Raw genomic sequence first — 13260 nt, 5'->3', positions numbered from 1 at the left:
CAAGCAATCACAAGCACTTGCTCAGCTTTACAAGTCCAAGTTGAAGAAAGGTGCGGGCATCGACACGAGCCAATTCAAGGCAATTCTTCGCGACAATGGAGCCAAAATTCATCCTCGGGAGGGGTTGAAGGAGAAGGACAGGATTGATAGCTTGCCTGGACAACCCCATGTGAATTTCTCTCAGTATGGTGGGTATGTTACAGTGGATAAAGAAGCAGGTCGTGCACTCTTTTACTATTTTGTTGAGGCGGAGAAGGCTAAGGATTCCTCACGTCTTCTTCTATGGCTCAATGGAGTTGTGGCAAGACTCCATCAGCTTGGAGTGGTGTATATTCAATCGCAAGCAGAGCAGGGTTCTTGCAATTGTTACAACTTCTGCAACAGTATCAGACCCAAACAACTTCGTTGCTTGCTTGACTTGGAAGTGTGAACAAGTTGTAAAGTTGCAAGTTTTAAGCAATTTACGTCAAAAGTAACTCTCATGTCTCAAAAAGGAGAGGAACCAAACAAAATTGTTTTGGATAACAAATGGATATCATAAAAAAATTTCTAAGTCTTTGGACCCTTTCCTACCACAAAAAAAAAAAAAAAAAAAAGGATTGCCAGGCTTTACTGATTGACAGCCACCCACTTGGTCTCTTAGTTTTGGAATCTTAACGTGCACTTCGGTCGGGATAAATATGACTTCTACTTTATAAAGATTTAATATAATACCATACTATTTGATTGTGGTGTTGATATGAACCCACAAATAATTGTCTTTACTCTGATTTAAATGTATGGAGCAGAATTAGTGCCCATACAAGCACGTTTACTTTATCGCAAATTTACTTTTACTTAAAGTATGATGTGGAATTAACCCTCATACTTTATGAAATTACTTTACTGTACATTATTTATTGTATGGTGTAGGTTTATTACCCATACAACAGTATCTATTTAAAAGGGTGGTGAGGGTTTATCGTCCACGCCTTTACTTTTATTTAAATGTATGGGGCAGAATTAGTGCCCATACAAGCACGTTTACTTTATCGCAAATTTACTTTTACTTAAAGTATGATGTGGAATTAACCCTCATACTTTATGAATTTACTTTACCACACATTTAATTTTATTTAAGGTATGGTGCGGGATTAACGTCCATACAGCAAGCAATTTAATTTATGAATTTATTTTACCGCACATTTACATTTATTTAAAGTATAGTGCGGGTTTATCGTCCATACCAGTAATTTCTTTACCATTAATTTATTTTATGGATTAATTGTGCTGTATGATGAGTTTTTACAGTATGCAGATCAGGACCAGAAGTTCCTTGATCCTCATCATACAATTACATCAGGACTTGAAGATCCTTGATGATGATATTAAAATGAGAGCTGGCAGTCTCTCCGGTACTGTATTTGTAAACATGTGATTGGACTTGAGGGTCCTTGATCCTTGACATGTAAATAAGGACCTAGAGTTCCTTAATGATGTAACAGTACCGTATTGGTTAAAAGTGCCGTACACATGGATGATAACTGTACTGGCAGATGTACTGTACACATGAATAGATATGTATTCATGACTTGATGAACAGTACTATTCACATGAATAGTGACGTATGCATAAATATTAACCATTTTGGGTAAAACGTCACTATATACAAAAGGGAACCTGCAGTTCCTTAAACTCATGGATGAGCAATTAAATGAGATGCCAGAAGTTCCTCAAAATATGGACAATTATGTAAGGGCTTGAAGTCCCGAAATATGTACATAAAATTGTAAAAATGTCCATACCATGAGAATATGTGGCTTTGGCCTGAAGTTCAAAATTTAACAGTATTGAGAACCTGAAGTTCCAACAGTTAAATGGACAACCCTTGAGGTATTATTGCAAATTGTGGTACACCACATATTTCTTTGGCATAAGAGAATGATGAATTTAATAAAGTTCGATTATGTTATAATCGACACCTCAAGGAAGAAATATATTTTGTGAATTCCGGTTGTTAAAAATACACCGTGAAATGGATAATATCAGTATAAACCTCAAATAATGAATTGAGGCTCCCCACATATTTTGTTATATCTGGGCCGGAAGCCCATGGATCTAAATATATGAGAGATCCTGAACTTGAAGTTGTGGGTATATAGTAGTTAATGCTCTTCACTACTATATTGCGATATTATCGTGGCTTTTACTCAATTCATATTTCATGTCCATTTGAAAAGGGCAAATAAATTCTGAGTTTGTGTTTAGCTCAGGCCAAAAGTTCCGGGCTACCATGCGTTGAAATATGAAATTTGGGAGAGTCGATGTGGTTATTTGAACCTATAAGGCACAAGGTTCCAAACCGTCATTTTGAAAAGACGTAAAAACCACAGGTGCAAGTTTAAGAACGTGCGCAATTATTATAACAGGAAAGGAGCATACAACATATAGATTTTTTCCACCTGCAATGAAGGTGCAGGCCCTGTAAAATCTATAAAATTACATTATGTTCTGGAAGCCTCTGAAGGAAGAGGACGGCGCCTCTTAAGCTTAGCCATAAGCCTCTCATGGTCTCCCAAAATTCTTTCATTGGAGACCTGCAGCATGTCTAGCCTTCTCAGTGTATCAACGGAGTATGAACTCACCAGTTTCAACAAGGAATTATTCTCTCCTTTAAGTTTCTCAACCTCTTGTTGAGACTCATGAAGCATTCTTTGAAGAGACGAATTTTCAGTTGTTAGCTTCTGAACCTCGTTTGCTCTAACACGCAAACGATCAGCCATGTTAGAAACAGAAGCAGCACTCTGAATGCTAAAAGCCATTGAGTCATCAATAGCCTCTTCCTCAGACCTCCCTGTCAACAACATTTCATCCATTGGAATAATGAAATTCCTAGCTACTATGACAGCAGTAGCATCATTCATCATCACAGAATCATTAACTGTGAGATGACGATTTTGGGATACAAAGGATGGGCGCCAAACTTTGGCGTCACTGGTTGTTGTGGGAGCATCATTTAAATTGAAATAATTTGGGCAGGAAGAAGAGGAAGCCATTTTAAGAAGGTTTTGAAGAAAGTCTTACAAAAACTAAAGTTTCAGAAAATGAAGGAAGTTGAGTTGAAACGCAGTTGCTCCAATCAAGTTTTGCAAAGGCAATATCTATAGGCGAAAATGTGGCAACATTTCCAGGATCCCAATATCTTCTCGAATCCCCATATTATCTTTTTCTTTCCCAGAGTCCAAAACTTCACGTGGCCTCTAATAATGCCTGTCGGCACTTTCGGCGTTTTTAAGTATTATTTTCGTCAAAGCCGATCTTGCTTTACGGATTTCACGGAGCTACTTTTTCAAAAGTATCCCGAGAATCTAGCAATTTTCCTATGGTTAATTTGAAATTCACCGGTTCTACCTATTCATTGTATTTGTGTATAAATGTGTTACTAACGAAATTTTCTTTGCAGAAGACATCCAATTTTCTCCATACCTAGTGATGCGATATCTACTTGTTTTTCTTATCAGTAAGCACTCAATATGCCCGAGAAGCAAGACTATCTCTGATCATCCATTCAGGAAGCGAGACTATCCCTAATCACGTTTCCGCTACATCAGGGAACTGTGAAGGCGACCTTATGCTCTAATCTCCTGAGGTCCTTCTAGACTAGGAGAAATGAGAGCTTGTTGTCTGCTCCCACCAGCTTCCTTCCTTGATTGCTGAGCTGGTTGTCTGCTCCCACCAGCTTCCTTCCCTGATTGCTTACCTTATCTTGCAATCAATATCACAATTTTTTTTTGCATTTTTTCTCTTTTTGTAACTCTCTGTTCATAAGAGATTTTATTTCTTTAGAATGAACATCTGAAGAAAGAATCCATGAAGTGATCCTAACTCTGAGGGTTATTTGTTTTGACAGAGGCAAAAGAATTGTGATTTTTTCTCTTGCAGGATATAACTAGATCATCAAGCACTACATTATATTTGCTGGGCCGATACAAGTTTGAATGATACTTGAGAAAAGTTTCTCCCACCTAAGGATGTAAGCAATACTTGTGTTATTTTATGCTTATATACTTATTTGATATTTTATCTGGAAAGGTAACCAAATGGGGAGATAAGTCCGTTCCAAAAGAATGGCTTGTATGTATCCATGAATTATTAATGCAAATTTTACAGATTGCAAGTTGGATACATTGATAATACACTGCACAAATTAAAGTCCCATAAGAACAGAATATGGGTATAGCAGTGATCAATATGATGCACGCCTGTTGCGTAGCAAATAATGTGGATTGAAGTCCCGAAAGGACAATCCTTTGACATGTCAATATTGATATTGTGCACGCCTAATGCGTAGCAAATTGTATGGGTTAAAGTCCCAGAAATTAATTGACATGTATGTATTAATCTGGGGCATGCCTGCAGCATGACAGATATATGGGTTCTAAATGTTCCAACTCCTAAATGGAGATTATCCACGCCCTACTATAAAATAACGCTCCATTGGAGGTTATAATCCACATTCTCACATCATAAAAGCCCCCTGAAGTGGCTTGGGTACCCAAAAGCAAAGAAATGCTTATAATTGATGCATGCGCATGCACATGAGAATGGTGGGATCATGAATTGATGAATGACAATTTTTGATTTTGGAGTAGCTACTCAAATCATCAATGGGCTGTGTTGATTGGAACCACGTTCAATTATTAAATGTCGACAATATCATTGGCCAAAATGGAATGAGGTAATTCCATTATAGATAAGAATGAACGTGAAAGAACAAACCCACAGTACGAACCCCAAAATTTGTTAATACTAAAAGTTATACTTGGGTGTTCGGAATAAAAGGGAATATACCTACTTTGTATGACACAATGTTTTTTTGGCATAAACAAGGAATGTTGGGTTTTCTCCATATTTATAGATTCAATTGTGCCCCTTTATTGCACATTTACGGAGACCAACATGTTATCTTTAAGGGTTATTAAATGCACGGAGCATATCGCCAGAAGCGATTCCCTAAAGATGTATAAATAGCTGGGTTAAAGCTATTTAATGTGTCATAAAGTTTAATCCCTTTAAACAAAATCCTTGAAAGGATTGAAATTGCATGAAGCCAGTCCCTGAATGACATGTGCCTGAATTATGCTAACGAGATTCTTGCTTATACTAAGAAAGTATTGAAGCATTTTTATAAGAATTATCCGTTGGACACTTTAAGGATTTTCCGGAAGTATATTGGACCGGACATCGTATTTTCCAGAAAGAGCTCAACTCCATCACCATCATTTTGGGATGATGTGAGGCATATCTGAAGCTATCTAAGCATAACACCATATACGGGCATATTTTTGAGTGAATTTACAAATAGCTCAAGTGTTATTAGATATGCGGACTCTGGAAATCTCTATGGTCGCTTACTAGAACAAGCTAGTCATGAAGTTTTCAGGGGAAGATATTCATCAGGGGGAGCGTAGTATTAATAAAGACCTTCATACACTATTGACTCACAGAAGCAGTGTTAACTATGATATTCCGAAAGATGATCAATAGTATGGCTTCAAGATATTTTGCCAAGCATCAGGAGGAGCGTGCTATCAATAAAGACCTTTACACACTATACTCTTTTTCCTTCGTCCAGGTTTTTATCCCACTGGGTTTTTCCAAGTAAGGTTTTAACGAGGCAGTGTCGCACGCGTGTCAATATACACAGAATTTTATGTTACACATGGTTATGTACTCTTTTTCCCTTCGACCAGTTTTTGTCCCACTGGGTTTTTACTGGCCAGATTTTTAACGAGACATATTCCGTATCATCTGTGGTATCCAAGGAGGAGTGTTGTAAATGAAGGTGGAGCCCACATGGTAGAAGAGGCTTTGCCTACATAAAGGTTCATCCCTCCTCATTGTAATATACAGAGATCAAAAATCTTCAATAATGAGATCAGTTTCTCTACTTTCTCCATATCTCAATTCCCTCCATACAATTTCCTCTAGATTTATAACAAGGAAGAAATTATATGAATTTTGAGCTAACCCTTTCGAAAAGCTAGTCGTTACTCGTTACTGGAAGCGTGGAACCCAAATCCATGAAACAACTGTACGCACAAAACCCCCCACCATAATATTAACCCCCGAAATCCAAACCCGTTAAACCCTCTCCCTCTCTCCCCCGCGCCCGCTCTCGCTCTCGCAGAGCCGAGACCCAGACCACCATCTTCTTCTTCCTTCACTCGTCTCTCCCTCAACTTCAATTATGTACGGAGGCGGTGAGTACATGAAAAACCTAACAACACTTGCATGCTATATTCGATTTCTCTGATTTGAATTTTTTGGGGCTTTCTTTTTCTCTGGTTTGCAGATGAAGTCTCGGCTATTGTTCTTGACCTCGGCTCCCACACTTGCAAAGCTGGCTATGCCGGCGAAGATGCGCCCAAGGCAGTCTTCCCATCAGTATGTGCTTATTTATTTCTACTAAATAGTTCAGCTAAAATTTTCATAATGTCAATCACATTTACTTTGGGTTGTTCTTTTTCTTGTTCAATTGCTAGTTACCGTTAAAAAGTTCACAACTTTGTTGCTGTGCCTAATCAAAATGCAAACTTGTAGTTTAATACTAAGCATTTTTGCTTTATAGATCCAGGAAATGTTACAATCTGGGTCAAGTTACTGACAATGCAGAATGTGTGTGGCTTTGCAGTTACCCATTTGAAAATTTTTAAACTACAGTACTGATGGAAAATCATCTTCAGTAGAAGGGGGGTTAAAGTTGATGGGATTTATGCAGTTAGGTGGGAAGTTCATGGTTGCGTTTGAATCAGTTGGGAATTTTTGCAGAATGGCTGGAACTTTTCTTATTTTTTGAATTTATTAGTTATGGAATTATAATATATGCATTGAATTTCTGAGCATTAGAGGATGGACCTTACTAATTAAATTTGTCGAATTAGGTGTAGAATTTGTTTACTATGTTTTAGTCCGTTAATTGGAGAGTTATTATTACTAGTTCATATGTAAATTTAAAATTTAAAACTGATGTTGGTATCTGTTTTTGTTTGTTAAGGTTGTTGGATCAATTGATCAAATGGAAGTTGAAACTGAAACAGAAAATAATTCCGGACCTTCTGTAGATCCAAAAAGTAATTCCAAATCTCTTGATTCTGACAAAGCCAAGGGAAAACGCAAATTATATGTGGGATCTCAAGCCTTAGGGTACCGTCGGGATCATATGGAGGTCAGTCTCTATTAAAAGCTTTTGTCATTCGAGCACTTTTTCTATAAGACTTTGATTAACTACTGCTGTTCTTTCAGGTGCTGTCACCCATAAAGGATGGGGTTATTGTTGACTGGGAAGCTGTGGAGGGTATATGGGACCATGCTTTTAGGTAACTACTAATGGATGAATCAGTATTCTACTATGCTTTAAATTTATTTACTCTTTCAAATTATTCTGGGAGTATCTTCTTGTGTTTAGAAGCTTCTCATATTCAACTGTATTCTGTTATTCAAGTAATTTTAATTTGGACTTAAGAGATGTATGTAATACTGTAGCTTCACTTTACCAAGGGCTTGGATTTTACATTTTCCCAGTTATTTGTCCATCTAGCAATTTCGGTTTCCCAATTATTTAATTGTGTTTCTGTATATTACCATGTCACTAAGTGCTTGCTATTTGTTCCAGGGAATGCCTATTGGTTGATCCTAAAGAGCATCCAATGCTACTTGCAGAGCCATCTTCTAACACTCAACAACAGAGAGAAAGGTAAGCTAGCACTTATTAAAATTTCTCATTAGCTCACAATTGTGACTATCTAGTTAAACTAAAATGCTTCTGTAATTGTTAATGTATTCTTTTGTGACAAACTTGGACTTCACGGTCAAGGATAAAAACATCCGCCATACAGATAACTTAAATAAGTGGGTATTTTGGTTATTAGGGTTGGGTGTGCCATCCTTAAGTTTTTTTCCTCTTCTTTCTTTCTGTTTGGATCATGTCAGTGGAAATCAAGCATTTTTGCTCTGTTAAAGGCCGATAGCAGGGAAATCTTGGGAATATAGGGGAACCTTTGCTATATCAGGAAAATTTCTGGGATAGAGGGGAAGAACTTGTTTCAACCCAACTATCAGTATCAGTGTCTTGATTATGTTGCATACTGATGTATTCATTATGTTCCTGTACTATTGTTACATACTTTGATTTTGTTGTTTTAAAGTTTTTAACTTGTAATAATTATGCCCAACCCACTTGATAAAAGGTTTTGATATAAATGTTATTATCTGCTCCATCGTTATTTATGGTTTAATTGGTGTGTCTTTATATTTTTAGTTTTTATGTTAAGTGATTGAGGTTTGTCTTGTACCTGACAGGACGGCAGAGCTTATGTTTGAAAAGTACAAAGTTCCTGCCTTATTTTTGGCCAAGAATGCTGTATGCCCCTCTTCATCTCATCTCCTTGATTCCAACTTGTAGAACATGGATTAGTATTACAGAATCTGTTCTTTTCTTCCTTTTAAAATCAGTCTGCAATTGGTCAGTAACTGGAATACTTTTGATGCCAGGTTCTCACATCTTTTGCATCAGGCCGTGCTACCTCGTTAGTAGTTGATAGGTAGGAGATAACATAATTTTGACTATGATTGCATATAATTTTAGTACGTCCACATCTTCTTTTGTTTTAAGCCAATCTTATATAATTTGGTATATAATTTCTATTGTTGTATCCTTTCTTTTTCACACATATGCATAATCTTATTTTAAGTCAAATTGTTCACTTGGGGCTCAACTTGGGGTTTGGTGCAGACCATACCTATACCTATTTGCTTTATGTTAATCATAAGTAGGAATAGGAGGACAGATTAAGATGTATGTCTTGCGAAGGAAGAGAATGTTTTTACCAATTCAATATCAGTAGTTCAGTTTCAAAAAATGTCAACCAAAGTATCTATCTCAGTGGAAATGTCAGTAAAAGTGGACGAAAATGCAGAAATTTTCTTAAATCTGAAGAAAAATAAGAACATTTTGAATGTAGCTTTAGGAAATCATAAACCCAGACAGTGTATCAATTGAAATTTTGGAAATACTACATCTATGAATTTGAAATTGTTTACTATGCAATGTACTTGTTGAAGTTTTTAATACTGCTTCTAGAGTGATTTAATGTATTTATTGTCCCTTTATGCTTTTTCTGGATTTATGGCGTGCAAAACTAACATATGGTATTGCGCATAATTGCAAAATTCATCCAGTGGTGGAGGATCAACTACAGTTGCTCCAGTTCATGATGGCTATGTTCTTCAAAAGGTACTTTTCACTTTCCAATCAAATTGGATGATTGACCTCCAGTACAAGTTAATTTGTAGGTGATTTTTATATAGTTACATTTCTTGTTGAGCTAAATTTTACTTGATTTTCTTTGTGAGCTACTCGTATAGTGGCCTCTTGCACTCTGTAAACGCCTTTACCAACCTTATGTCAGAAGTGAATTAAATGGGAAATTTAAGAAGGGTTTTGGCTTTAAAAGTTTGATACTATCATATTTTGCTTGTTCAACTTTTTACAGGCTGTGGCATCTTCTCCTATTGGAGGAGAATTTCTTACTGATTGTTTGACAAAAAGTTTGGAAAGTAAAGGAATGATGGTGAGTGACTACGTAAATTTCATTTGGAGGGTAATCATTTGCCTGAAGTTGCTCTCCTTTTTTTATTTAATTATTTTCGTATTTATTTGTTTTACTTGTAGATTAAACCCAGATATTCTTTCAAGAGAAAGGAAACACGACCTGGAGAGTTTCAGGTACTTTTTGATTCTATTGTTGGATGTATACACAAATAGTTGAGGATTAAGAGTTGCAATATGCTTCCAGTCTGAAAATTGTATTGATGGCTTGGTGCATACCAGCTGCCTGATTATTATGTTCCTCTGGAATTTGCACTTGTTTATTTTTTTATCAATCTTGAGACTCAGCCAATGTTCAACTTAGATGCACATGTATAGCTTTAGACTTATTTATTTATAGCTTTATATCTTTATTACCATATCTCAATGTTGTAGGTGGTAGATGTTGATTTTCCAAATACCACAGAAAGCTACAAACTCTATTCCCAGGTCTGTGATTTACCAGAATATTTCTTATTAAAAAGTCATATTCTTTTTCCTTTTCTACTAAATTTTGCTTTGTGGCAGAGGGTGGTTGCTAGTGATATCAAAGAATGTGTGTGTAGAGCCCCTGACACTCCATATGATGGTTTGCTATTCTTCCTTTCTCTTATGCGCTTGAGTGATTTAAGAAGGCTTGTTGCTATGTCCATAGCTGTATTAAATGCTTTAATCTTCAAGGAAAACAAAAATGTTCATTTAAAATTTTAATAGGATTTTCATTTTTTTTTTTCTTTCCAGAAAGCGCATATTCAAACATTCCAACAACCTCATATGAGCTTCCTGATGGCCAGTGAGTCTTATTCTACTTTATGATTTTCTATTATTAAGTGGGTTCTTGTTTCCCCTATTCTTTTGCATCTTTGAATTCCTTAGGTCTGTTATCGGTCTTGCTAATTCATCGTGCCCCTCATTAAATGATGAATGCCTAATCTTGTGCAAATTGAATACTGTTTAATTAGCTTTAATTTTTGTTTGTTTTATAAATATGTAGTGACTTTGTGATCATGATACAGGACAATTGAAATTGGAGCGGATAGATTCAAGATTCCTGATATTCTATTTAACCCATCCTTGGCTCAGGTGGATGTCTTCTATACTACATGATGCCTGCTTTTAACTTTTTCTTGAATGCTTGGAAATCTCATGGGACATATTTCCATTTAACCATGCTCTTATTATTGTCTGTTACATAATTTCATGTAATTGACGCTTTCAAATTTCCAATTTTGTCTTAATATGCGAACCTTGTGTAAGGTGAGATATGGCTGTTTCATCTTGAGCATTTTTCTTTAGACAAGAAACAATAACTTTACTGAAAAAGAGAAGATAATGCACAAAATAGCGTGGACAAGAGGTCCATCATATGTGAACCTTGTCCATTTTCAGCAGTTCTTTGCACTTAGATAATTGATGACTCAAAGAATATCTCTTAAGTTTGTTTCTGTGGGAAGAGTAGTAACTTCTTTTCATGTCTACTAAAGTTGGTGATATTTTGATACATAAAATTTTCTTAATGAAATTTAGGAAATTGGCCAGTTTTATATGTGGTTACACAGTTGGAATTTAGAGGATTTGATGTTACAATATAAATAAAAATGGTTGGACCACATTTTAAAAGTCAACTGTAAATTCCACTTGATAAAAAAAGTTTGATCTCTGATTTTACTGTGATATCAGTGTTACCAAATGCTATTCTGTTGAAGTGATTTCTCGATGGATTGGTTGCATAAATATATGTTTTAGTTGGTACTTTTCCTGCATGTTCTATCTATCTTATTTTGTTTCTATGAAATGTCAGACAATTCCCGGTGTTGAGAATTTTGCGGAGATTGCTCCTCTTCGTGGTTTGCCTCAAATGGTAATTCGTGCTTTATTTTCCAATGAGTGGGTGCTTCCATGGAGTTGTTTATCTGTTTTTGTTTTTGTCCCCCCTCATTTTGTTAACTGATGGTTTACTCTTATTGTTTGTTCTCTCCAGGTTATCGAGAGCATTAACAAGTGTGACGTGGACATTCGTCGTGAATTATTTAGTAGTATACTGGTAAAATGCATGAAATCACTTGTTTTTTCCCCAACTAATTAGCAAAACCTAATAGCATAAAGGAGTTTAGTAGAGACATCTGGATGCAAAAAAATATGTTTGGGTGGGACTTAGTGAATAAGTGTTGCAAATCTCTGTGGTAAATATGAAGACTTCCTGAAAATTGCTTAATTTGTGACATTCTTGGAATTCCTTGATGTACAACTTAGTGGAACACGCTTCAGAAATATGATATGGTTGCTCCTTTTTTTAATCAGCTTGCCGGTGGCACAGCATCAATGCAACAGTTAAAGGAACGCCTTGAGAAAGACTTGCTGGAGGTATTGCTTTTCAATGAAGCACTAACATGATCATATTTCTTTTTCTCAGCCAATGTTTGGTTATTGAATTGGATTCTATTTCTTATATCGTTTCAATGGGTTGGTGTTAAGAATTTCACTGTGTGTGTGCGCGCGCGCAGGAGTCTCCTCAAGCTGCTAGAGTTAAAGTATTGGCGAGTGGGAATTCAACTGAAAGGCGATTCAGGTAAAGCCAATACATAAGCATATTTAACTTGAACCTTTTTACTTCTCTCATATAGAATACACTTAGAGCATATTTTACCAGATAAAGCTTTCACTCAGTAAAATCCTTTCAAGTTTCACCTTTATATAGTTATAGTTTTACCTCTTATTCTTGCTTGCGTTATTAAATGTAATGTTGGTAATATAACATTCATGCAATTTATCTTCGCCTGATTTCATTATGGCTTTTTTTTTTTTTTTTTGCAGTGTTTGGATAGGTGGGAGTATACTGGCGTCTCTTGGTTCATTCCAGCAAATGTGGTTCTCCAAGGCTGAGTAAGTTTCATGATTTCACCTGTGTTTGCACTTAGACTAGCTTGTTTAGCGGTATAAAACAATATACGTCTTTAAGTGATAATTAAGAAATCATACAGTGTGTTCAGTGGTTCTCTATTGATAGTTTGCTTCATGTGATTGCAATCAACAGGTATGAGGAGCATGGAGCTTCTTATGTACAAAGAAAATGCCCTTGAAATTGTCTTCCAGACTGCGAGTAGGAAAATTTGTGCTTGATTTTCTCTTAATTATTACATCCAGATTTAAAGAAGAAAATTAAAAACATGAAATTACTCTGGTGTTTTCAGGTCTCTCATATGCTCCCTCCATCATGCTAACCTTTTCCAGAATTGTCAAAGCTTCAAACGTGTGTCGCCGATACGGATGATAGAATGCTTTGATTTGTATCAACCGACACTGATGATCCCTTATATTGTTCTGTGGCGTACTTTTCATTACTTCAGCAGATTTTCACATGTTAAATTAATGTCCAGTTGATTAGGGGGTTTATTGTGGTAGTGCTCATCGTTTCAAAGCATATTGTTGGACGTGTTTTAAATGACTAACGCTTATTGTAGACCAACCTTTGCTACTACCTCTCTCTCTCTCTCTCTCTCTCTCTCTCTCTCTCTCTCTCATAAACACAAAATATATTCTTCAATTAGAATAACGGAAAATGCTACGCGGTGAATGGTATTGGACCTCATACCATCTAATCAAATTAATATTATTTAGTATTTTATGTCACG

At 36.1% G+C, this 13260-nt stretch overlaps 1 protein-coding gene across 2 annotated transcripts; it reads left to right on the top strand.

Annotated features, from left to right (window-relative positions):
- Positions 1–5899: 5899 nt before the first annotated feature.
- Positions 5900–13106, top strand: LOC117626044 (actin-related protein 4). Of its 2 annotated transcripts, XM_034357680.1 has the most exons (21): positions 5900–6242; positions 6335–6426; positions 7037–7207; positions 7285–7358; positions 7655–7735; positions 8341–8401; positions 8533–8582; positions 9220–9274; positions 9534–9611; positions 9713–9766; positions 10025–10078; positions 10157–10217; positions 10370–10421; positions 10645–10711; positions 11430–11489; positions 11610–11672; positions 11930–11992; positions 12133–12197; positions 12443–12511; positions 12663–12728; positions 12820–13106. In XM_034357680.1, the coding sequence occupies exons 1-20, from the start codon at positions 6230–6232 to the stop codon at positions 12706–12708; spliced, it is 1329 nt and encodes a 442-aa protein (XP_034213571.1). In that variant the 5' UTR covers positions 5900–6229; the 3' UTR covers positions 12709–12728; positions 12820–13106. The 2 variants fall into 2 exon arrangements, 1 of the variants encoding a protein (XP_034213571.1); XR_004585483.1 differs by lacking the exons at positions 10370–10421; positions 12663–12728; positions 12820–13106 and having other exon boundaries at positions 12443–12494.
- The last annotated feature ends 154 nt before the right edge of the window (positions 13107–13260 follow it).

The sequence above is a fragment of the Prunus dulcis genome, chromosome 4 (assembly GCF_902201215.1).
Source record: "Prunus dulcis chromosome 4, ALMONDv2, whole genome shotgun sequence".
In the NCBI taxonomy this organism is placed as follows: Eukaryota; Viridiplantae; Streptophyta; class Magnoliopsida; order Rosales; family Rosaceae; genus Prunus; species Prunus dulcis.
The sequence above is the reverse complement of the archived record's forward strand: the minus strand, read 5'-3'. Positions and strand labels throughout refer to the sequence as shown.

Coding starts and splice junctions, on each gene's coding strand:
- LOC117626044 (XM_034357680.1), top strand. Junction 7,359..7,654: donor ATATGGGACCATGCTTTTAG/GTAACTACTAAT, acceptor TATTTGTTCCAG/GGAATGCCTATTGGTTGATC. Junction 10,422..10,644: donor TATGAGCTTCCTGATGGCCA/GTGAGTCTTATT, acceptor ATCATGATACAG/GACAATTGAAATTGGAGCGG.